The following is a 25,404-nucleotide window of genomic DNA, read 5'->3' as shown; positions in this document are numbered from 1 at the left end:
AAATTAATCTTTCTTACACGTAGAAATAGAAGTTAGAAATTCGGAAAATTTGAGTAAATGTGTGGATTCTGTTGAAGAAGAAGAAGCTGTAGTTGTCTTTGGTATAGTGGTTTTTCCTATGCTTGTGAACACAGTAGGTTTTTCTGTTTTTGTTTCGGGTGTTGCTCTTGTTGTTAATTCATCTGAGACTTGGTTTGTTATTAACTTTGATACTGTCTGTTCTACGGTTTGGCTTGGTGTTGTTTTCATTGTCTTTGTTTTGGTTGTTACCGAATAATTTAATTTTGCTTTTACAGTTGGGTCATTTGTCACCGATGTTGTTGTTTTATCGACTTGAATTTTAGTTAGTGTGGTATTTTCTACAATCAAAGTATCTTGGATTGTTTCCATTGTTGTTACTTCTGTGTAAGCTTGTTCTTTCTCCTTTGCTTTCGATATTGTTGTTGCTCCTGCTGTTGTCTCTGACTTAGTTACTTTTTCTGTTGCTGTTGATTCTATTCTTTTTGTCGTTGTCTCTTTTATTATGTCTGTTCGTGTTGCATGCAAGGTTGTATTTGCTGTAGTTGTTTCCAAAGCAGTTGATTCATTCCATAATGCAGTTGATACTGATGTTTTTGATGATTCCACTGATTTCGGGGCTTCTGTTGTGGCTTTTGTAGATACGGATGTCTCGGCAACGGTTAAAAATGAGGGCGATTCCGTCGTTTCTCTCGACGATTCTGTGGTAGTTAATTCTGTGCTTGTACTACAACCTGAAAAGTTTTTTTCAATACTATTAACCTTTTCCACTTAATCCTTTCATTTGAATATCTAAATTATCTGCTAATGGATAAGAAAGTATTCTTGACGACACAATGAATGAAGATAGATATATTATTACATTATTGCAAAATTGACACGATAATAAAAAAAAAAGAGGGGGGGGGGGTAAAAGGATCTTAATACAGTTTATTCTTACTTCATTGTTTTTTTTTAAATATATTCTTAATAGAAAACCAATTCAGTCATGGACAGGTTTGGGACTGTAATGCCAAAAATTTTGCAAGCAATTTATGTAATTGAATTAAAAAAAAACATTGATGCAGCATTTCTCTTTATAAAAGTTGTGTTCATTACATTTGAACAGCGTCACCTTTTTCAAGCTCAATAGTCCATTTAACAATACCAAATTAAAGCAGAGTAAACATGGACCTCTAAAACATCACAGGTGAAGTTTTAGAGAACAGGTGCCATGGAGGAGTGAACATTCTCTGCCGACCGGTAACACCCACCTTTTGCTCCTTGTCATGATCAATACTGATTGTCAGGCAATCATTTTCACACTGATTTGTCTACGGGTTTCACGATTGCCTGATCATGACAAGGAACGCAATGGCGGGTGTGAACGGCCATAATAGTGATGAGTATTTGTTTGGTACCTGAAGTACTCTGTTTTAAGAGGCCGTGTTTCCTCTGCCCCGATTCTGTTTTGTTTTGGACTTTTTAGCTTAGTAACTGTTCGTTATCTAAATATTTCTATGATCCAAAATAAATGTTAACATATTCCTTTACGTAAGTACTTCAGAGTTAATTTTTTTTAGTAGGCAAAAATAAAAAGTCCTTTAATAATTGTAATAATAAGTAAATTGAATATTGTCAGACCTGGCTCAATGGACCAATCCTCGTAGTTTAATGTCGGATTACATATACGACAGCCTTTATGCGTATCACGTTCCCCTTTGCTAACACATATTCCATTTATTATGCAATAAGTGCCTGCAGCTAAAAAATTGAAAGGAAAAAAGGGACACAAAATAAAATGTACGGATCTTAAATGATTAATCTATATTATTATTTGTACTATATATTTTATCATGATTTTAAATATAACTAGATGCTTTTCCATTGCATGGGTAACAACTTTTCTTCCGACCGACTTTTCTCCAGAGCGATATGTTACACCTTCCAATTAAATAATTCACAGAATGTATTTTTTTGGGTGTACGTTTATATATCACAGATCTTCAACACAGATCATGACTATTAAAGGTTTTCCACAGAATCTCTGTTAAAAAGCTTTTAAAAATCGGACAAAATTCCCATACATGTTTAAAAAGAGAGAAATTTCAATTAAAATCAAAAAAGAGAGAAACAAAGAAAACAATACAGCATCCTAGCGAGATTCGAAACCCCGATAGTTTGATAAAGGTTAGATCGGCCATTTCTTTGAAATAAACTCATGTATCAAACATCGAAAACATATCTAGAATTCCTAGAAAACACACCATAAACTCTGTAAATCCTAATGAAAAATATTGAAAAACAAAACAGTTGAAAAAAAAATGAAGGTCGATCAGCAAATTTACATGCAATGCTCTGTCGCGTCCGTGAGTTTCATTCTCATATTTTAAGCCATTCTTCAGGTTATTTAAATTCCATTAAAAAAATGTTTTCCCGCAAAATTGCAAACTCATGTGATGTTCGAAAAAAAGGAGGTACACTTCCTGGAGATATTCCATGAGAAACTGAGAAGAGAAACAAAGAAAAAATTGATTTACTGCCACCAGCGGATTCGAATCCATGAGAGTGTGACGAAGTTTAGATCGGTGATATTATGCAAAAAATGCATGTATCAAACTATTGAATACAAAATAAGAACCATAGAGCCGAGCTCGTTGCAAAGCAGTTTTCAGAAGTACTGCTTGTAAGATAGGTTAATGCAAATGACATTTTCAGAGGGGAAGGTCTCCAGACCAAAAATCATGTCCATCTGTAACTAACATTTTTATGATTGAAATCTATGTCGATTGTCTAATGTTATTTTTCATTTTTTCTATCTATTTGACGTTATATTTTATAATTCATGCATATTCTTTTTTCAACATATGCCATTGCCGTTTATTTGTTGTTGAATAAACAAAAGATATGACCGTGACCTGGTGTTGTTCTTTTGCTCGGTTACATTATCAATCTAAAAAAAACCCGCCAAAGTACCCCGACCCACCTCTGCATGGATCCGATAATGCTCTTCTTTTGTCCATAAGTGGGGGACAGAGAACCTCTAGATAAGTTTGTCGTGATTGAATTAAGGATATTTCGATTTTCAAAATCTCAAAACAGTAAGTTTCCTTGTTATTTAAGTATTAAAGTGATTACTTTGAGTTAAATGTAGTAATCTGCAGTTAACTAAAGTATTTTTTCGCAAGTTACACAATAATAGGATTTAAAGTGACACAACTTTTTTTAGATTGATAATGTAACCGAGCAAACGAATATTTCATTGTAAAATCCCTAAGCCTCCTCGAGATATCTCTCCTAAGGGTAAACCGCTATTCATTTTGAAAATCATTTATAAATTCCTCAATTTATTTTTGCCCTAACGCAGATTTTAAATGCAAACATGTTAATTGCAACGATCTTGAAATTTGAATATGTTATATTAATTATTTTATTCATCTTCAATACCTGAATCGAAGTGCCATTCATACATATTTGATGCAGGATTACAAACTTTGCATTCTTGCTGAGGAGCATGTTCTCCGTCGCGTACACAACTTCCGTTTATGAAGCAAAACCCACCTGTTAATAATTTGAGAAAAATGCAACGATTAGAACTATTTTCTACATGTAATAATGATAAAGTAAAAAGAAAATGCACAGTTTCCTAATTTCATTTAACACACTGCTCCCTAACAAAAGGTTACTATTGTTAACTATAGTTTTCTAGTGTAAGTATAATAAATTATAGTAATTAACAATAGTTAAATATAGTACTTTTTTTAAAGAAATAAAATACTAAATCTCCCAAACACGGAAACTTTTATAGCTTTTACAAAGTTAAATAGCTATATTTTGTCTGTAATATTTGCTGAAGCTTAGTTTTTCTGTGTACGAAAGTAATCCCAGAAATAAGCATTTTAGCAGTAACTTCAATATACTTTTCTTTAATATAATATTTTAATATAGTTCCTCAACTTTTTTTTCACTCATTTTACGCGTGTAAATAAATGAAAACTGCTTCCTCCTAATTCTAGAATAAACTTTTAAAGTTTTTTTTCTCGATTTGTCTCGTAATTTTGATATGCATGAAAAATATGAGTTTTGTGTTCTTATTTACGTGTATCCAAATCTAATGCAAACAATCGATCAAATTACATAGAAAAACAATGTATATAAAATTACCTTCAATAACTGTCCATTTATTTCTGGTTTTATTGATGTTGCAAATCTCACAGCCACTATTTTTTCTCCGTTCGCCATCGAAGTAACAGACGCCATTTATGAAACAAAATTCTGTTTTAAATCAAGAGGCGCCAATATTAGAAATATTTGCATAAAGTTGATGTTACTGTTCTCCTCAGATGTTCAAGTAATAATACCGCCGGTATGTTGATAAAAAACACATTTTAAAAAAAGAATGGAATTGTAGCGCTTTGGTTCAAAGCGTTAGAAATCCATAACCATGACGTTTTTTTTTTTTATCATTTAAACAATTTAACAAGGAGAATTTTACCGCAGGATTTGTCATGAAATATAGCTTTCAATATCTAGATTCTTGAATATCATTTTTTACGCTTAAATTGTTCATGCTTTTATTATAAGAATAAATAATGTATTATTTATTTATTATAAATCATCAGAATATTTAAACAAGAAAGCAAATATGGACCATGCCAATTTCAAGTAACAAAAATAAAGATGTTGTACCTGAATTGATTGACCAGGAAGTAACACTTTTTTCTATAATACAGATTTCACAAGGATTTTTCATGTTCAATTCTCCATCTTTAATGCAACTTCCATTGATGTAACAATGTCCTAAAAGCAAATATATATATATATATATATATATATATATATATATATATATATATATATATATATATATATATATATATATATATATATATATATATATATATATATATATATATATATATATAAAAGAAATAATACAATTAAAAAAATCATCATATTAAGTAGCATAGTACTCCTCAATAGATTTTTATGCTAGACAAATTGACCCCTGTAGTCAATATTATCAAGTAAACTTAATAAAACAATAGTACGTGAGCAATATTTGTTATCCTATCTCTTTCTTTCTCAAATTTAACTCTCTTGGTCTATGAACATTGAATGTATAAAGATTTTCAGATTTTTTCTCATTTTTATTTCTCTATAATAAATAATTCTACTTGATTATGAAAAGCTATAAAAGTAATTTTTGTACTTTTAATTATAAAAATCCTTTTATATATTTTATTTGATTTGACTCTTCATTTACACTTTTTAAGATATAATAAATATAATTATCCTTCAGAATTATACAGTCAATCTTATTGGTTTAGTTATCATAATTTTGTCTGTAAGGTGAGGCAATTCGTGGTGTCTCCCTCACGCGCATGGTGACAATCCTATTAAAAGCTGATAATCGGTGATGTCTCCCTTCTAAACAGTCCATTATTGTATATTATAATCATAGATGTACAACAATGGGAAATTAATTGTATTAGTAACATGGTAAAAATTCAAGAGCCAAGTCCAGCAATAGAAAATTTTGTCAAGTGTTCCACAAATTTAAAGTATTTTTGGAATGATTCTTTGCTTATATACGTGCTTAGTTTATCTGCTCATTTTCCAGGAAAAGAGAACAAGATAGTCAAATAATCAGTATTTTTTTTTTTTAGCTTAAAGCACTACTAGTATTAATAAATAGAAACCCACCAGAACACTAGAACTCAGGAGCAAGGGACCCTGATATAATAATTTTATACCTTTTTCTCATCATAACTATGTTATCATCAGAAATTAAGCACGTACGAACTATTTGCGGGGGACCCGAGGTTCTAGTTGAGCGTAGGTTTTATCCTTCTGCATGTTATTATTTTAACTGCTTTATACTCGGGAACGGGGAGGATATTCAAGAAATTGATGCATTTTTGCTGTTTAGTAAAAAAAAAAAATAACAAACAAAAAAACAATCACAATACTAGAATATATGAATTTCAAAAAAAGAAGAAAAAATGAGTATACACCGTTTTTTTTTATTATAACTATACATATAGTTTAATACCCAGGGAAGATACATTTTTAAAAAAATCAATGATTTTATTCTATTTGCTTGTTAGTCCAAACACCAGAATCTCCGATTTAGGGGCCATATTATTTGTAAATAAATCTGAAAAAGTCATAACTATGCATTTAGTTTGTTTGGTTAATACCCAGAACAACCAAGAGCAGATAAAGAAGCCTTCTAAAAATAATTGCATTTTCCATATTTAATCAATAAGGCCTGCAACAAAACTACGCTCCGGGATCATTAAACTGACTTGGCCTTAAGTCAAATTTTCATTCGCATGTAATATGTATGTTTAAAATTGAATTGATATAAAAATTTGCAAATAACAACATTTAAATCAAAATTGAAACACATTTCAATTTTGATCTGTTTGCCTTCAACAAAATTTAAGTACAGCATGAAGATTTTGACTTCAGCTAAAGATGTTTCATGCTCCCGGGGCCAGGACTTTTAAACAAGGAGCCATGATGTACAAAAATTTGAAAGAGACACATATGCTCAGTTTACTGAGATATCAAAATTCCAATTGAATAAAGAATATTACCGGAATATTTGGTGCTAAAAACTGCAATTAATCAAATATAATGTGAGCCATATTCTTATTTCAGATGTTCGATTGTGTTGAAGACTTTTTGAAATCGATCACTGTTCGTTATATATAGCCATTTAATTTCCTATATTTCTTTAGACACCTAGTTTAATCTTATAAAATGAAAGGCTTAAAATGTGCAACACTTAAGCGCTTTCACTGAATTGTATACAAATGCTTAACATAAATATTACCTAGAAGGGGCTTAGGTTAAAATTCACGTAATAATACAGTTCAAATGAATATATTTACATTTCCAATAAATTTCCCCTATGATTCTTTACAAAATAAAATGCAGTATATTTTCTCATGAACTACATTAGGTATGTATCACGAATAAGCATGAATATCTCCATTGTTACGTCATAATACCGCTCTTGACGTCAAAAAGTCAAAAAATATAGTGCACACTGTTTTGTTTTAAAAATGACAGTTAAACGGCGTAAATTTATGGCAAGTCATCAGTAAAATAATGTAAATATAAGAAATGAATTTAATTTTTTGAAGATTCATGAGGTATATGAACTACAACGCTTCACGCCGGCATATTTATCATGAAGCGCTAACGCGCTTCATGAAATATGCCGGCGTGAAGCGTCGTAGTTCATAACCTCATGAATCTTCAAAAATTAAATTCATTTCTTAAGTACCCTCATTGAAAGTCCAGCTGTATTTATCCTTGGCAACGTTGCATATATCACACTTATTCTTGGGATTCCTTTTTCCATCGGCGATGCATCGACCATCAACAAAGCAATAGCCTTCCTATAATGCAGTTTCAAATTAATAATAATATTTCAGATTCAGAACTTTTTATAAGATATTAAATCATACACCTGACGTTATATAATTACTTCAACAAAAAGGCGAAATACGTTATTAACTTATCCACTTTCTGTATTTTGGCTTACCTTAAAAGTGAATGAAATTTTTCCACTTTTGTTATGGTATTCTTGACATAGAGATTGATATGTATACACATTGTAGTTTTCAGTAAAGCTTCTGCCATCATTTGAGACGTTAAAGATAAAATATGTTACCCACGTTGGTGTTGAAGCATATTCTAATGGACAATATCCTTCAAAAAGGGTCCTTTCCTCTAACTTTTTCTCAAAGTAATCAAGCTCAACGTATGAACCATTTTCTGTGATCTAAAATTACACATAGAATGATAATTCGTTTCTCATGAGACATATGAGCTAGAGTACTTTCTAAAATTATTTGCAAACGCTCTGTCGTTCTTGAAATGTTTTAAAACAATAACTTAATGGAAATATAATGTTTGATTTAGTGGAGCTATGTGTATTCCTTGTGACAAGGCCTTTCTTTGGGTACCACTGTTAGAACGCGAAATGAAATAACAACGCAAAATGTAATAAACCTGGGTTATAACATTTTCGTTATTACATTTTGCGTCGAAATCAACACAGAAAGCAACAACGCAAAATGTAACAACACACTTTTGAGGATTATTACATTTCACGTCATTACATTTTGCGTCAAGAAAAGCGCAAAATGTAATAACGCTTATGTACTGACACGATTTTTGGATTATTACATTTTGCGTTGTTGCATTTTGCGTCGAGATTAAGCAAAGGGCAAGAACGCAAAATTTAATGATACACTTTTTGGTCAGACAAACTGAGTACAATTTAAAAGAGTAGTGGCCGATGAAAATAAATGAAACAAAATGAAAAAAAAGATAAATGCAATTTCTTATCATTAATGAATTTTATAATATATTGATTTGAATAGCTACATGTATTTAAGATCAGTTTAATACATTTATTCAAATTATAGGTTTTGCCAATTCGAAACATGTGTTTGTGGGCGGTGTTATTTGGGGTTTGGGGTTATTGACCAGTGTGTTTTTTCTTTTTATAGACAAATGCAATGAATCTAAATCAGTCAAGCGAAAACAAAATTCCCTCCTCTCTCTCTCTCTTTCTCTCTCCATCCAATGATAAAATGAATTCTTCCTGCAAGTCCATGGGAATACAATGATAAACATACGAAGTAATCACCCCACCCTATTCCTGCCCCTCCTCGCTTAACACACTCATACACTTCTAATTTGTTTACCAATCTACACATGCCGAATATTTAATGAACCTATGGTCAATCTTTGGTAATTAAAATGTGGTATTGGTTAGATTTTTAATGACTGAATTATCAAAAATATGCCAATCAAAGTTAAATTATTGCTGTATAATTAAGTACAGTGCATTCAATAAAACTAAAGTCAAAGTCAGAAAAAAGATATATTTAGATGTATTTATAGCCATAACGTTGGCCTCATTGTTTTGGTTCTAAATATTTTGTATAGTGTATTTCCCATGTTGGTTAAATGTACACATTGAAATCAATTTTATGATGTTTGTGTTAAACGCAATAATAAAATCATTACATATTGTTCTATTACAAATTCTTTTATTACATATTGCAGATAATAAAGTAACGTAAAATGTAACGATGATCAAGCACGTTATTACGTTTTGCGTTGATCTCAACGCAAAGTGTAATAACGCAAAATGTAAAAATCTAAAAATCGTGCTGTTACATTTTGCGTTATTATATTCATTTTGTTTCATTTAAATTTTTCGTTGATCTCGACGCAAAATGTAATAACGCAAAATGTAGTAATCCAGATTTATTACACTTTGCGTTGTAACCTACCACCAAATTTGACCTTTTGGCCTTGACCTTAGAGTTTGACCCACTTTTACCCAAAAATTTCAAACTTTTACTTTGGCAGTATCTTTTAAACAGTAAGTACCAGGACATTTTTACTTCACGTATGTATTTTTTGTTGAAAGATCTTGCATTGTATACCAACAATCTTGATCTTTGACCTTCACCTTGGAGATTTCTGTACTTTTGAAAAACATTAACCTTGGCCATTACTTTTGAACGGTAAGATATAGGACTTTCATACTGTATTTATGAAATCCTTGTGAAAATATCCTTCATTCGATATCAAGAACTTTGACCCTTTGACCTTGACCTTGGAGTTTGACCTACTTTTAAAATACAAGCCTTGACGAAATCTTTTAAAGGGTAAGGGTTTCTGCTTTCATACTTTACATATCTAATCCTTGTGACAAGACCTTTCATTTGATAGCAAGGCCTTTGAGTCTTTCACCTTGACATTAGAGTTTGACCTATGTAATAAAAAAATAACCTCAGCAATAACTTCTGAACGGTTGGGACTAGGATTTCCATACTTTACATATGTATTCTATGTGGCAAGACGTTTCATTGGATACCAATTACTTTGACCTTTTGACCCTCTTTGGATACCAAGAACTTTGACCCTTTGACCTTGGTATGAACTTTGACCTACTTTGAAAAGTAAACCTTGACCAATTCATTTAAAGGGTTAGGGCTAGTGCTTTTATACTTTACATATTTAATCCTTGTGACAAGACCTTTCGTTTGATAGCACAACGTTTGACCTTGGAGTTTGACCTACTTTTTAAAAAATTTTGACCTTGGCCTACATTCATATTTCACAATTGTATTTCCAGTGAGAATACCCTACTTTTGGTACCAATATATTAAATTGTATAAACACATCTTGTTAAGTAATGTCTCGGAACATTCCCCCAAAAGTTAGGGGTAAGAAAAAAAATTGATCGACTTGCAGAGAATTTAATTAAGGGCTAAGAAGAAAACGTATAAATTACTTATACATAATTTGAGTAAAAGTTTCCCGCTCGGATAGGATCAACACTGATCGGACGAATCTAGCAACTGTTCTATCGCCAAGCGCTTTCCACTTTAGAGTACAAGATCTCGGATGAAACCTTAGAAACAGAGGTCCCGTATCAAGGCATATGTTGGTGCAATAAAATATCCCATATGAATTAACAACCCTGAGTGCGGAGTAAATCTAAATTCGAAGGACTTTACTGGTATACAGTTTGTTCAAGAAAATATTTTTTAAACATTTTTTAACAGAGACAGTCCCTTCCCTGCGAAGATGATAAGGATTTTGTTTTAATGTGGCGTAGTAATCTTTACCTCGTGGGATTAAATTCTACATCTTGACGTTGACAGTGAAAAATTTCCGAAGGAATGTTAAGCAAACAATCAAAAAAGGAAGAAAGTTTCAAATCTAAGTTTGATGATGGCCTCACTAGGCTAATAAGTTACAACATTGTCAAACGATTTTTTGAATCATTGTAAATGTTAAATCACCCTTTGTCTAGTTGTAAAGCAACGTGTATTCATATTCTCCAAGAAATATCTTCCATACAGTGTTATTTCATCGCAGGCTTCTTCTGATTTGTCACAGAAACCAAAATTGGAGATCAGAGATATTGCTGGAGGCCCGAATAAATCAAAAGAACAATCACTTCCAGCATATCTAGAGATACATGTGCAATTTCCTGAAATAAGAAGACATGTTAAATGGTAAATTTCTGCAAAAAAAATTTCACTGCATTTCAAACTTTCATTCTTTCAAAAATGTCCTTAAAGCAATTATAAAAAAATTACGCCTTCAGATACTAGGCGTTATCAAAAAGTTCGTGGACTGAGGCTATAAAATTAGTACTATGCAGTCTGTGCTTTCAAAATTTATATGGAACATAAAACAATAAAAAAATAAAGACATGTTGAAAAATTTAGCCCGACATGTTCATTATTTGCCAAATTATTATAAAATAAAAACGACATTATATGATCACCCGGCGCTTTCGTCGTTTATTTTCATGACGTCCGATAACGTCATTGTTTTTTTTTAAAATGTCTGCTTCTTCTACTTCATACACTTTTTTGATGAGATTCCCTGGAACTAAGTAAGGACTTAAACCTGCCTTGTTTATATGACTTTACAGTGTCATGAACAGTGGCCTTCAATGAACATAATATTCCAAATGGATTTATACACGAGGAAAGATCCGAGCTTGATTTTGCCGGCATATTTTGCTTTTGGGAGTTTAATATCTACAACACATGATTAACGTCATTTTTTGACGTGATTGATTTTTCACACCTTGACTGCAAATCGACATTAGCTGTGTATCCCTTTTCTCTCTGATTCTATTTTGACATTAAAGACAAGTACTCTGGATGCATATTATTTTTCTGTAGAAGTTTCAACATATTTTAGGTCTATACCAGTTTTTTCAGGGGCAAAACTTTATAGAATGTTGGAAACGGAAACCCCTCCCCCCCTTTTGACATCATTTTCAATGCCTCATTTGTTTGGACGTTCCGTGTAAAATTTACCGTAACATTTCATAGAACTTTCAGAATAAAGTGAAAGTTTTATATTTTATGGAACAATTGTGTCCCGACATAAACCTGTATTAACGGGAATTTTGGATGTCAAATGATCATATCAAAAGAGTTTTTCTTAGTTCCACATAGGTCGCAAAAACGTCGTGTACGAGGTTGCACCGCCTGGACATACCATTGCTTACAAAAACTTTACTTATTTATTAAAATAAGAATTTATCATTCATGATTTATTCTATAGATAGAAAAGATGATGCTAACTAAATATTTTAAAAATTCAATAATGTGCCTAAAGCGGTTTTAGTTTTATGACGCTAGTCCACGAACTTTTTGATAACCCCTCGTACGATTTGAAATGTTCTGATTATGTCAAAAAGAATTGAAAAATTTAATAACATTTTGTACTTAAATCTTAAAAAAGGAAATGATGAATTTTAATCCGGAATTCATATACAACTGTCATATTGGATTGATATGTTCAGCTTTAGTTATATATTTTTTAAGCGTTGATCACTTGAAACTGATTTAGTTATATGAAAATTATTCTTATTAAAATGAGTTCTTTTCTTCGTTGAAAAAAACGACAAATCAAATGGAAAGTCTAGCTTCATTTTCTTTTACAATAAGAGGACTGTTCGATCAATGGTATCGGTGCTCAGAAAGAAAAAAAAACCCCTTTAATATTCAGTAATAATCAGTAATGCCCCCTACCCCACAGGAACCCTTGCCCTTAGGTCACACATTTAACAATTTCGCAAAATGCATATTTGCTCTTAATAAATGTTTCCTTAATACTAACGAGCAGATTTCAAAGCATTAATTTTAATTTATTTTCAGTATATAAGTTCCATCCCTCTATAAAAACCTTCACACAGGGGCCTTGAAATTTTAAATTCTGGAAGAGGCACCCTTGTTCAGCTTTTCTATATAGGTAGTTTATCTGAATGGGATTATTACCCAGGGGCACAGGAAATGATTTTCAAAGAATTGATGCATTTTCAATCTATAATTTATATAGTCCCGCGCTTACACCAGAACCCTAACTTTGGGGCCATGAAATTCAGAATTTTGAAAGAAGCAACCTTCCTTATCATTACAATGTATGTAGCTAGTTCGTTTAATGCCCAGGAGCAGAGAATAGGTAATGCATTTTCACTGTATAAGTTATACTTAGTATATAATCAAACACTAACACAAGAATTCCTTACCCCGAAATTCACAATTTTGGAAGAAGTACCCAACCTTATCATTACTGTGTCTGTATTTAGTTTGTTTTATATCCAGGAATAGAAAAGATTTTCAAAAAAATAATGCATTTGCACGGTATAATTTATATAGTCCCACACCAACACCAGAACCCCCAACCTTGGGCCATAAAATTCACAATTTTGGAACAGACATCCATGCTTATAATAACTGTGTATATAGTTAGTTTCTTTAAATACCCAGAAAAAGATGAAAAGAGAATGCATTTTATCTATATAATCAATAGAGCCCTACTCAATCACAAGTAACCCTGGCTCTGGGGCCATAAAATTAACAAATTCACAATTTTGGAAGAGGTACCAATGCTAAATCTAAACCATGTAATTGGTATTTAATACCCAGGGACAGAAAAGAAGATTTTCAAAGAACTAATGCATTTTCAAAATATAATCTTCATAGTTCTAGGGCTAAGGATTTCACAATTTCGGTCGAAGATTCAATGGATATTACTATCATGCCAAGAGTTTGACGGCCTGATGTCACGAAATGTTTTAAAAATTGCATTAATTTAAGTGGTTGTAGTTACTTTATGTCACTGACCCTTTGAATCACTTACCCTTTGGCCAGGAATTTCACAATGTTGGTCGAGGATTTAATGGGTATTACAATTATGCCAACAGTTTGTCGGCTTAACGTCGAGAAATTTTTTAAGAATTGCATGAATTTTAGAGGTTGTAGATACTTTATGTCAAAATTGATTGAGCGGTTTCAGAGAGGAAACTAACATGATTAAATATTAACGCACAACGCACGATGACGGGGAAAAAGAGATAGCAAGATGTTTTATAAGTAAACTCAGGTGACCTTAAAACATTCGGTTATATAAAAGCAAGCACAATTAGTGTCGCTCGAAATTTCGACAGTTTGTTGGAAGATCTGGTCTATTAAAAGAAGGATATGGAACTAACGAACATTATTCAGTATCAAAGTCAATAAAACAATACGACATAGGAACAAAGCAAACATGGACCTCCGAAACATCAGAGGTGGGATCAGGTGCCAAATAAAAAATCACCCCAAAATCATGATATATGAAAATATTACTACATGCTGTCAAATTTATATACATCCACAACACCTGTGGTAAATAACATCTCGACAAAAGTAATAAAAAGTAAAGGATGTAAGAACATCGAATAACTAGAAGTCTCTGTCGAAACTGTAGCTCTACTGGTTTGTACTTACCGGATAACTATAACAAAGGAAAGTTAGCAGTTTGATTTGAAACTTTGCAACAGCAATAAATAGAATAATGATCCTTAATTTAGTCTCCTTTTGTGGCAAGACTGCAATAAGAAATGTAGCAGTAGCCTTTTAAAGACTTTTACATAAATTTCAATTTTAGTTACCATTGGAACATCATTCACAAAAAACAAGAAAAACCAATAAAGAAAATTATGTATCTTAGTGTAGACTATTTGATTGATTGATTGATTGTATACTGTTTAACGTCCCTCTTCAGAATATTTCACTGATATGGAGACGTCACCATTGCCGGTGAAGGGCTGCAAATTTAGGCCTTTGCTCGGCACTTACGGCCTTTGAGCAGGGAGGGATCTTTATCGTACCACACCTGCTGTTATACCGGGCCTCGGTTTATACGGTAGCATCCGAAGGACCGCCCCATTTAGTCGCCTTTTACGACAAGCTAGGGGGTACTGAGGACCTATTCTAACCCGGATCCCCACGGGGCTTTGACTCAATGATAAATTGTTTTTGCTGATAGGGTCATTGAATCGACCATAGAACTTACTAAATGATGACTTTAAACGAGACTGCTCATATTCTTGTTTCATTAACTTGCTTGTCAATAATTTACCTCCTTTCAGAAATTGTTCATACGTAGAGCATGCTCTTGCGTAATATCGAATCAACTGAGATATATATATATATACTCCGTATGCAGGTTGTGAAGGTATATTACTGCATAAGAAAGGGAAGTTGACGATAGAAATGTTAAAGTCATCACGTTGTGTAAAGCATCAAACGTCCTAAAAAAACTGAAGCATTGTAAAGTATTTCAATAATAGACCATGAATACAGTGTACTTTTAGGAGTTTAATAATAATTTTTAATCCAAACAAGAAAATTACAAAATTTTTATTTTGAAAAATACATTTACAAATCAGATACGCATATAATGTGAGATCAACAGAAAAGACATTTTTTTGTTGCAAATGCATTATAAATCATGTGTAATGAAAATCAGAGATAAAAGGATAGAACTGTATGCTTTATCATCAAACGTAAAAGACGAATATGATATCTTTATACTCAAAAAGGACGTTGACAGAAACGCATGCTCATTTTATTGTCATAGAGCTTTTTTGTCACACTACATGGTTACAAACATGATGCCGATAATAAGTATCCTGCACAGGGCAATGAATGTGAAAGTGTTAAAATGTATAATTCACAGCTATAGCATGAAAGATATGGAGATAACGAGCAGTATTCAATAACAAAGTCCATAAAACACTACAAAATAGAAGCAGAGCAAACACGGCCTCTAAAACATCAAAGGTAGGAGCAGGTGCAATTCAAAACAAAATGCTATGTATAACCACCCTCCTTCCAATAAAATTCGATTTATACGCAAATATACCTCTTATAAACTCCTATAAGGCGATGGAGAAAGAAAAATAATATGTTTTTTTAATAGTTTCGAGAAATACATTGCTGTTTGGACTAAATATCTGTCATTTAATTTGTATATTTTTATTAGAAACGGAGAAAAAAATTCTTGCAACTTAATGTATGTAAAATTGATTGATCTTTTGACAGAAGAAGAAAATATAAAATACTTGAAATAATAAAGCAAAAGACAATGTAAAATTTTATACCCCAACGGGAAGACACACATGTTTGATTACGTATCAAACAACTGTGCTCGCCTTAGTGCAGCTGCACTCTCCAGATATTGTTTAGGGACCCTCTCTACACAACTACAAATTTTTTTGGACATTGAGAAAAATGTATTTTTTAAAGGAATTAATATTGGACTTATTTATATAATTTTCAACGTATGGTGCATGGCATTTACCCCCAGGGAAAATGTTCAAAGACAACACAGTATCAGTGACTAGAAATCACTGTTAATTACTTCAGCAGATAAAATACATGTAAATAACACGTTCAGTTAATTTATCTTGGCCTTTAAAAATGTTAAGAATACTTGAATTGATTACAAATTGAGTAATATATTGTAAATTTCTATTTTTTAGAATTAAGATCTAAGTGCAGAAAAATACCTTAGACTCAAAACTATTTAGTGTGCGATGTAGAGAGGGTTCTTAAATTCCAATACAACAGGCGATTCAAATTAAATAAAATCTTAGGAATTTCAAATTTCAATATGCTTAGCGCTTCCCAGTACTTTCAGTACTTTGATTTTTTTTACATAGCCGTCGGTAGGAAATTGATAGTGGACCCCCCCTCCCCCTTAAGGTCAGTCCCTATTTCCAATGTTTATATTATGTATATCTTTGCAAAACATTTGTGTGCCTAGCTTTTAATTTTACATAAAATGCATGGAAAAAAAATAAGTACCGAAAAACATTTAAGAGAAAAAATGTTTTCAAAGTATGGAAAAATCAAAACCGCTCACTATCACATCCGGAAGTGATCCTATCACCGAAAAGTTATCGAATAGGTCAATTACTTATCACATCTAAGATATGCAAGAATATTGACCAAGCCATACACATTTTATCGGAGTGCGTTTATATAGTTTAAATTAAAGCATGTTGAAAAGAAATTTTATTTTTTCAAAGTGCGTTAATTTGATCCCAAATTTAACGCACTTTGAAAAAAAATTTCAAAGTGCGTTGTTACACACGACAACACCCTTCATCGAAATTAAAAACCGATACATAGAGTCATGTATATTTGTGTAGTCTACTTGTGTGCCAAGTTATATAGAAGTCAAATAAAAAAAAACTGTAGGAGGAGTAGCATTTTGAAAAATGTTTACAGATGGATAGACATCTAGACAGCTAGATAGACAGACCACAGAAATCTTACTACCGTATCGAATTAGCTCTTCTAGTCTCTAACCAGCAGAGCTAAGAAAGAACAAATGTACATATGTGCTCTAATGTATTCCATCATTCTTGTGACATATACTTGTATATCAATGCTTAGAATGATATAAGTTTGTGATTACCTTTAATGCAGACACCGTTACCACTACAGTTTGAAGGACATAGGGATTGTATTTGATGTGTAACTTCTTTCTCGACTTGTTGAAATGTAGAGTTAAGTACAATATACGTTGAACATTGTTCAATGGCATCCTCAATGTGAACTGCTGCAAAGCTTATATCTCCTGTAAACTAAACAAAATTAACATTATGAAAAATAAAATATATCGGCAAATTAATATGGGTAATCATTTTTTTCTTTATTACAAAATATTCTTTTCTTCTATTAGCTCACCTGAGCTGAAAGCTCTAGTGAGTTTTTCTGATCTCATTTTGTCTAGCGTCCTTGTCTGTCCGTATGTCTGTTAACTTTTCACATTTTCGACTTCTTCTCTGAAACCACTGGACCAATTTCAACCAAACTTGGCACAAAGTATCCTTGGGTAAGGGGATTCAAAGTTCTTCAAATGAACGGCAACGCTCTTATTCAAGGGGAGAGAATTCAGAAATAGTGAAAATTTGGTGTTATCTTTTAAAAAACATTTTTCTTAAGAACCACGGAGAATACTTTGAAATTCTGAACAGTGGCAGAAAAATATATTTTCAGACGAAACACATGTAATTGTTGGACAAAATAATTCTATGAGTTTATGGAGAAAATCGTCCGAGAAATAGCCTCAATCAACTTATAAAAATACCCGTGAATTAAATTAAGTTGTATGTTTAGGGATTGCATTGATATTACGGTACCTACAATGGTATTAGTGATATTGTGCCAGATGAAGGTTAATTCTATAAAGTATATAGAATTGCTAGATAATTACTTACGGCCAGTTATTGCTAAAGTGTTTGGAAATCAACAGTTTATTTTCCAAGATGATAACACAACACAACAAAACACGCATCTTGACAAACCAGTGCTTCGAAACAAGAAAAAGGTATTTAAAAATTTAGCTTGTCAGCTCAGTCCCAAGACCTTAATATAATTGAAAATGTCTCGTGTTGTATCAAAATCAAACCATCCCGTGAGATTAACAATATTCAAAATAAGTACGACTCGGTGGCTGCAGTCACTAGAATCTGGAATGGACTTTCCTAAACATATATTCGCAGCCTGTATGCGTCGATTCCTTCCATACTACAGCAGATTATCATTCAAAAAGGTTTTGCAACAAAATACTAAAGAAATATTGAAAGTAATTATATCAACATTTATTTTATTTTGATTTTTTTTCTCATGCATTCATAATTACAACATTATGACGTCAACCAGGTTTGTTGCAATGCATTTGGTCAATCAGTGTATATAGGTATTTCATCTGCTTAATACCCTATGGCAAAAAAGAATATTTTCAAAGAATTTATTTTCTATTCATAATTATATAGTGCCACACTAACACCAGAACCCCTGACCCTCGGGCCATGAAATTGACAATTGTGAAAAAAGGAACCCTTTCTTATCATAACTGTGTATGTAGTTAGTTTGTTTAATACCCAGCTAAAGAAGAGACACCCCTCCTCATCATTACTATTTAGCTAGTCTATTTATTCAATACCCAGCAGCGGGGCAAAATAGTTTCAAAGAATAAATGGATTTTCATTATATAATCCCTACCAACACAATCCCTGACCCATGGTCCTTGAAATTCACAATTTTAGAATAGGCAACCTTACTCATCATGACTATGCATGTCGTTAGTTAGTATAATATCCAGTAGCAGGGTAGAAGATTTTCTAAGAATTAATGCATTTTCACTATATAATTCATAAAGCCCCGCCCTAGCACTAGAACTCCTGACTCTGGGGTCATGAACTTTGGTAGAGGACCCAATGTTTATTACAATTAAGCCAACAGTTTGACTGCTTGATGTCCAGGCATAAAGGAGAAGATTTTTAAAGATTTACTCCATGATGAAAATTATTTAAATTGTATCAAAATGCAATTTTAGGGGTAAAGAAACAATTTGCAACCCAGTGTATTACTTTGACAACATATATAATATTCCAGATGCTAATATTTATTTCACTGTTAGTGATAAGCTATTTTTAGAAACACTGCTGTAAGAGATAAGAGGTAAGACTATTTCATATGCATCATATATCAAAAAGAAAAGAGAAAACGAAGAAGATTTAATAGAAATAGCTGCAGGTTTGTAGCGTTATGGTTTTATAAATTTGTCTTTGACCATAACGATACAGATCCCGTAATGCAAAAAAGGTGCAATTTACGGCGCAATATTTTTTGCGCACTTTTGGGAAGAATTCCTAGACTTTCCAGCATCGGTCAATTAACTACAATTCACTCCCTTAGATTCTAAACACATTATTTAACTAATCTGTATCTTTTTTCTATCTCCAAATCCTTTATAGTCACCTCTTCAAGTGATAAACTCTCTTAATTAAAATTATTTATTAGATTGCTCTTCAAGCGAGTTTATTGCCTGTAGAGACAACTATAAATGGTTGGGAGGTGGATATATATGAAATGTACATATTAGCTACAGAATGTGTCTAGAATAGGGGAGTGAAAATTTGCTTATTTTTTCAAGATGTTTTGGAAATATATTTGTCCTCTTGTAGTTAGATCTATAAATTACAGTTATAAGAGTAGAAATCTCTCTTTTACACAATGACATGATATTTTTACATTTTTACTATGAAATTGCATCGGGCACTATAGCAAATAAAGTAAAAAGATACCTTAACAAAATTATCAACCAAGAATTAACAGGTTTTGTCTCCAATAGATGAATAGGTGAAAATTCAAGGTTAATTTATGATACATGTATAACGCCGTATACGGAAGAAGAAAATATACAAAGGAAAGATGATACAAACAAATTTTTTCTTTGTAAAAGATTTTATATCATGTCACAAGTTTAGAAAAGTGGATGGTTCTTCGAATTTTTTCTCCGAAGATCTGGAAAATGAAATAGACTTGGAAAATATTAGTAATATTTCAATGAAAAAACAAATATAGACAAATCACATTCAGTAAAGGTTTACAGGTGAAAATAAATTTCAGAATATGTTATCTTGGCTCTAAAAGTGTAATATAAACCTTAGAAAAATATATCAAGCCAGGTGAATTTTAAGAGGAAGATCAAAATGACAAAAAAATAGCAATATCACATAAGCTGAGTTTTACCATTTTGCTTTTCCTTATAAAATTCACCTGGCTTGGTATATTTTTCTTAAGTTTATATTACACTTTTAGCACCATGTTAACATATTCTGAAAATTGTTTTCGCCTGTAAACCTTTACTGAATGTGATTTGTCTATATTTGTTTTTTCATTGTAATATTACTAATATTTTCCAAGTCTTTTTCATATTCCAGTTCTTAGGAGAAAAAATTCCGAGAACCATCCACATTTCTAAACTTGTGACATGATATTAAATCTTTTTCAAAGAAAAAATTTGTTTGTATCATCTGTCCTTAATATGACTTATTGATTTTGAAAAAGCCTTTGAAACTTTGTCCTGGAATTTAATTCAAGGAGCACTTAATTTTTATTAGTTTTGGTCCCTTAATTAGGAATTGGGTATCATTTTTTACTAAATGGACATTACTTTAGCAATCACTGTCACGATAGTGGGAAACATAGGATAATTTGAGCCCGTTATGCATTTATCCCATGTTTCCCACTATCGTTGATGTCCCTGGCATACTATACTAACTAGATAGTGATTCCATTTCATCGTGAAATAAAATCGTAGATTTAGAATTTGGAAATGCAGACATATATTTAAATTACACGATGACTCCCATGCACATTTCAATGGTCCTCGCCCACTGATGTCAAACAAAAGGACAGTCACCTGATATTTATATGCATATTTGGCCTCCTTAGCGTCAGACACAGAGACAGATGCGCACGAGATTTGCATGCATATTAGGCCTCCTTAGTTTCTGACCTATAGACCTTCAGGTAGAAATATCAAGAAATCAACTCTGCTAAATAAATGTATCAAAGAGTTATCACAGAGAAAAAAAAAATAGAAATTGAAATGTATCTGCAATAATCTGTGGTAATCTCTCTGATAGAATTAACACCCAGCAGGGTTGTAGATAGGGAGACCCACTTAACCTTTATATATTCATTATATGTGTAGAAATATTAGCAATCCAAATTAGATTAAACAAAAATATTAAAGGAATAACTGTGAACAATGTTGAAAAAAAGATTTCTCAATAAGCTGATGACACTTCCTTTTAGTCTTGATGGTAGTACAGAAGCCCTTACAGAAACATTAAAAACACTAAAGAGTTTTTCAGAAATGTCTAGGTTACACATTAATTATGCCAAAACTTAGAAAGGACAGACTCCAAAAAGTTTTACAATGAAATGTTACCATCAAATTAATTACAATCTTAACTGGGGAACGGAGTGTTCCCGTTTTGCACACATTTGATAATTAGGTATAGAACAATAGATGTGAAATGTGTTTTGATAACAATTCTAGTCTGATTGCTGGTCAAGATTTACATGGGTTTACCTGTATTTTACCTCTGTATTATGAACAGGAGGAAAAAATATCAATTCAAAGAATATATGAATATTTATTTTAACAAGAGAACCGTGGCCTTATAGGTAACCTGGGTATCATGCAACAACTTTCCAACAATTAAATTTGATTCATGTTTTTAATCCAGAGACCATGAAATTCACAATTTTAAAAGAGGCACCATTGCTTATCATAATTATGCACTCAGCATGCTTAATTTGGTTAGTTATACCCAGAAGAACATGTAGATCACAGCAACAAAGAGAAAATGTATTTCCACTTTATCATTATCAGTTGTGCACCCCATCCCACAGAAACCGTTGACCCTGGGGCCACATCTTTCAAAATTTTGGAAATTTTATAAATATTATTTCATCATGTTGTTGATTAATACCAAAGTGCAGATTTTAAAGCATTAAATCATTTTTAGACCTCCTCCCTCCTCCAAGTACCTCTGTCCCAGGGGCATTTTTGGAAGAAGCAGCGTTCTTTATCATAAATATATACTAAGATCATTGCCTTAATACCCAGGATCAAAGAAAAAGATTTTCAAAGAATTCGTTTATTTTCACTATATAAACTTTAGAGCCCCGCCCCAAGAGTAACAAAAGAAGCCCTGAACCAGGGGCCCTGAAATTTACAAATCTCAGAGGCATCCTTGCTCCTCATAACTATAAACACAGTTCATTTATTTAATACCCAGGTGCAGAAAAGAAGATTTTTAAGGAGTTTATGCATGTTCACTATAGAATCAATAGAGCCCTACCCTAATACCAGAATACCCAACCCAGGGGTCATGAAATTCACTATCTTGGACGAGGTAGCCTTATTCAAAATAACTATGTACTTGGTTAATTTATTAAATTCTCAAGAGCAAAGAAGATTTTCAAAGAAATAATGCATTTTCACTATATAATCTATATAGCCCCGCCCTGCCACTGGAACCCCTGACCCTGGGGCTATTAGATTCACAATTTTAGAAGAGGCAGCCTTTTTCAACATAACTATGCACTTGGTTAGTTTATTTAATGCCCAGGAGCAGAAAAGATTGATTGATTACATTAAATAAGCAATTCAAAGTAGGAGCAGAGCAAACACGGACCTCCAAAACACCAGACGTGGGATCAGATGCCAAGGAAGAGAATACATCCCCTGCCGACCGTTCACACCCGACGTATTCTCCTTTTCATGACCGGAAAATAATGGAAAATCCGTCAACAATTCAGTGTACATCTGTATTTTTATTCAACCTAAACGACACCTTGTGGGGGACATAACTAAGTACGAAAGAAACGGCACTAAGCATGCGTGTACACGCGCTTCGTCGACAATTAATTTTTATCTCCCTTTCACTGAATAAACAATTTTAATACTTTTTTTCAGGGAGCGAATTTAAAAATGAAATGTTCAACTAATTCTATTTGGGGTTCAAATTTGAAACTTAGTGCTTCAATAGCATATAATGACGCAGTATTCTTTATGAATAGGAAACAATAACCAAAGCAATGTTTTATTTTAACACAATAATTTTATTTTTACCTTCAGTTTATATATAGCGGCTAGGAAGGGACTGAACCTTTGTTATTTTTTTCTAATTTACATACTCTGTTCAGTTTTTAGTATATCAAGTAGGGATGTCAATTTCACTCAAACAACTAATCGAACTAGTTCGAATAATAGGAGCCTTAAGGCGAACTATTATTAAGTACTCGTTGATTAATCAATTTTAAATTCATGTGTCTTTTAAAGACTGCTATTACATATAACATTGTAAATAAATGCAGAATCAATTATAAAGTGAATAGTAAATCTGTACGTGTTAATATGTAAATGTAACCAATAGTTAATGGATTTGATTTCAAAAACATATATTTATTGCGCATTTTATTTAGTATACTAAATTTAGGACATCAAACGATCGAATTTGTTCCGTTTTTCTTCTTCATAATACTAGTACATGGACCCATCGTTGATCCAATACCTGAAGCGATTTGAAAGTAATAAGTCAGAGACCTGCGACCAGTAAATGGTTAAAGCGTACTTCTTACCAAAACACAGAGAGCTAGCCATTGATTTTGTGCAAACAATCAAAAGCTTAAAAATACCATTTTTTAAGGACTAAAATTAAAAATAAACCTTTAAATTACGCTCATTACTGTCAACCAGGTTTTAAAAAAGAATAAGTTAAAGCTGCTTAATATTTAATATATTAATACATGTAGTTGTATTAGTTATGCATGATCTTATGGTATTGCGGGCTTGAACTCGAGCTAGCAAAACAAATACATTGAACATGTAGTTCTTAAAAGGCCAATTTATTTCCAGCAGGAAGAGATAGACAGCTCTTATAAAACCTGTTTGTAATAGCAATATTTTTCCGCTCTTCATGTTATTTTTACGGAAACATAGTAGAAAAGTTTTCATTGAAGAATGGTTCTCGACCTATAACGAAAAATGGAGATAACAAACAGTTTTCAAGATCAAAAGTCCATAAACAGTACAAAATAGGAGCAGAGCAAACACGGACCCCCAAAACATCAGATGTGGGATCAGGTGCCATGGAGGAGTTAGCATCCTCTACACTCTAAAAAAGTTTTATTTGTTGTTTTTAAAATAAGATATTAGATTAAGAAAAACTAGTAATTATTAGTAATCCATTTAGTCAGAATAGCAAGTAAATGACTATCATGGTAAGTAATTGTAAACATAATTAGTAATAAGGATGAATTCATATACTTATAAAATGATTTACTAAGTATTAAAAGAATTACTTAAACTATATAGGAATTATATAACTTAGTAAATGAACTTCTCATTTTTGGTAGATTAGTAGTACTTAATTTAGAGATAATATGCTTTCTATTTACTAAATTTTATGAATTATTACTAAGTAAATGTAATTCGGAAATTAATTAAAATCTGGAATATAATTACTTTAAAGAATACTAAGTAAATAAAATACTTATCATATTTACTAAAATCGATATTATTTACTAGAAACACTGCAAGGTACCGACCCTCTGATAAGAGATAATTTTGACAGTACAACATGTGAGTACTTCTCACAGTTTTCTTTATCAAAGTTCCCTAATTGAGCCCTCTGGGTAGTTTATTAGAAGAAATCTACTTATGTTGGAAACATTTATACTTTCTATTTATTTTGCCAATTTCTTTGTAATTGTTTTATTATATTTTACAATAAAACATTTCATTCCAACATCAAAAGCCTTATAAATTGAATAAGTTGTATCTTTTTAAGGACCATTTAAAAAAGTCTAATGTTTCAATTACTTAATACAGCATTTTTATTAGTATGACTTTTTTTTCCACATGAAGGAATATTTAGAAGAAAGATAACTTCTTCTCCTCACAGACAATTAATATGGAAGCCAAAATTTTATTTTACATTTCAAAAATTCAATCCCGATAGTGATTAGACTACCATATTAAAATAATTATTTGAACTGCAATGAATTCTCCTTGATTTAGTAAATAAATAATTATTTTAAGTAAATCAATTAAATACAATTTAAAAAGATGTGTTTGTGAAACACTGATTCTCCCGTATGGCAACACAACAAAGGTTAAACTTATGCA

At 31.9% G+C, this 25,404-nt stretch overlaps 1 protein-coding gene across 2 annotated transcripts in view; it reads right to left on the bottom strand.

Moving 5' to 3' along the window:
- LOC134263057 (uncharacterized) overlaps positions 1–25,404 on the bottom strand; it is a 111,559-nt gene that overhangs the window by 3,787 nt on the left and 82,368 nt on the right. For both annotated transcript variants that reach the window (XM_062745361.1, XM_062745362.1), the window contains exons 8-16: positions 17,323–17,491; positions 10,848–11,038; positions 7,559–7,798; positions 7,298–7,412; positions 4,687–4,797; positions 4,162–4,272; positions 3,445–3,558; positions 1,642–1,761; positions 18–752 (exon numbers count right to left, since the gene is read on the bottom strand). In XM_062745361.1, coding sequence (XP_062601345.1) covers positions 18–752; positions 1,642–1,761; positions 3,445–3,558; positions 4,162–4,272; positions 4,687–4,797; positions 7,298–7,412; positions 7,559–7,798; positions 10,848–11,038; positions 17,323–17,491 — 1,906 coding nt within the window. The remainder of the gene's footprint in view (positions 1–17; positions 753–1,641; positions 1,762–3,444; positions 3,559–4,161; positions 4,273–4,686; positions 4,798–7,297; positions 7,413–7,558; positions 7,799–10,847; positions 11,039–17,322; positions 17,492–25,404) is intronic.

This window comes from Saccostrea cucullata, unplaced genomic scaffold, assembly GCF_032062105.1.
Source record: "Saccostrea cucullata isolate Sc308-1 unplaced genomic scaffold, CSIRO_AGI_Scuc_v1 ctg1666, whole genome shotgun sequence".
Lineage (NCBI taxonomy): Eukaryota > Metazoa > Mollusca > Bivalvia > Ostreida > Ostreidae > Saccostrea > Saccostrea cuccullata.
The sequence above is the reverse complement of the archived record's forward strand: the minus strand, read 5'-3'. Positions and strand labels throughout refer to the sequence as shown.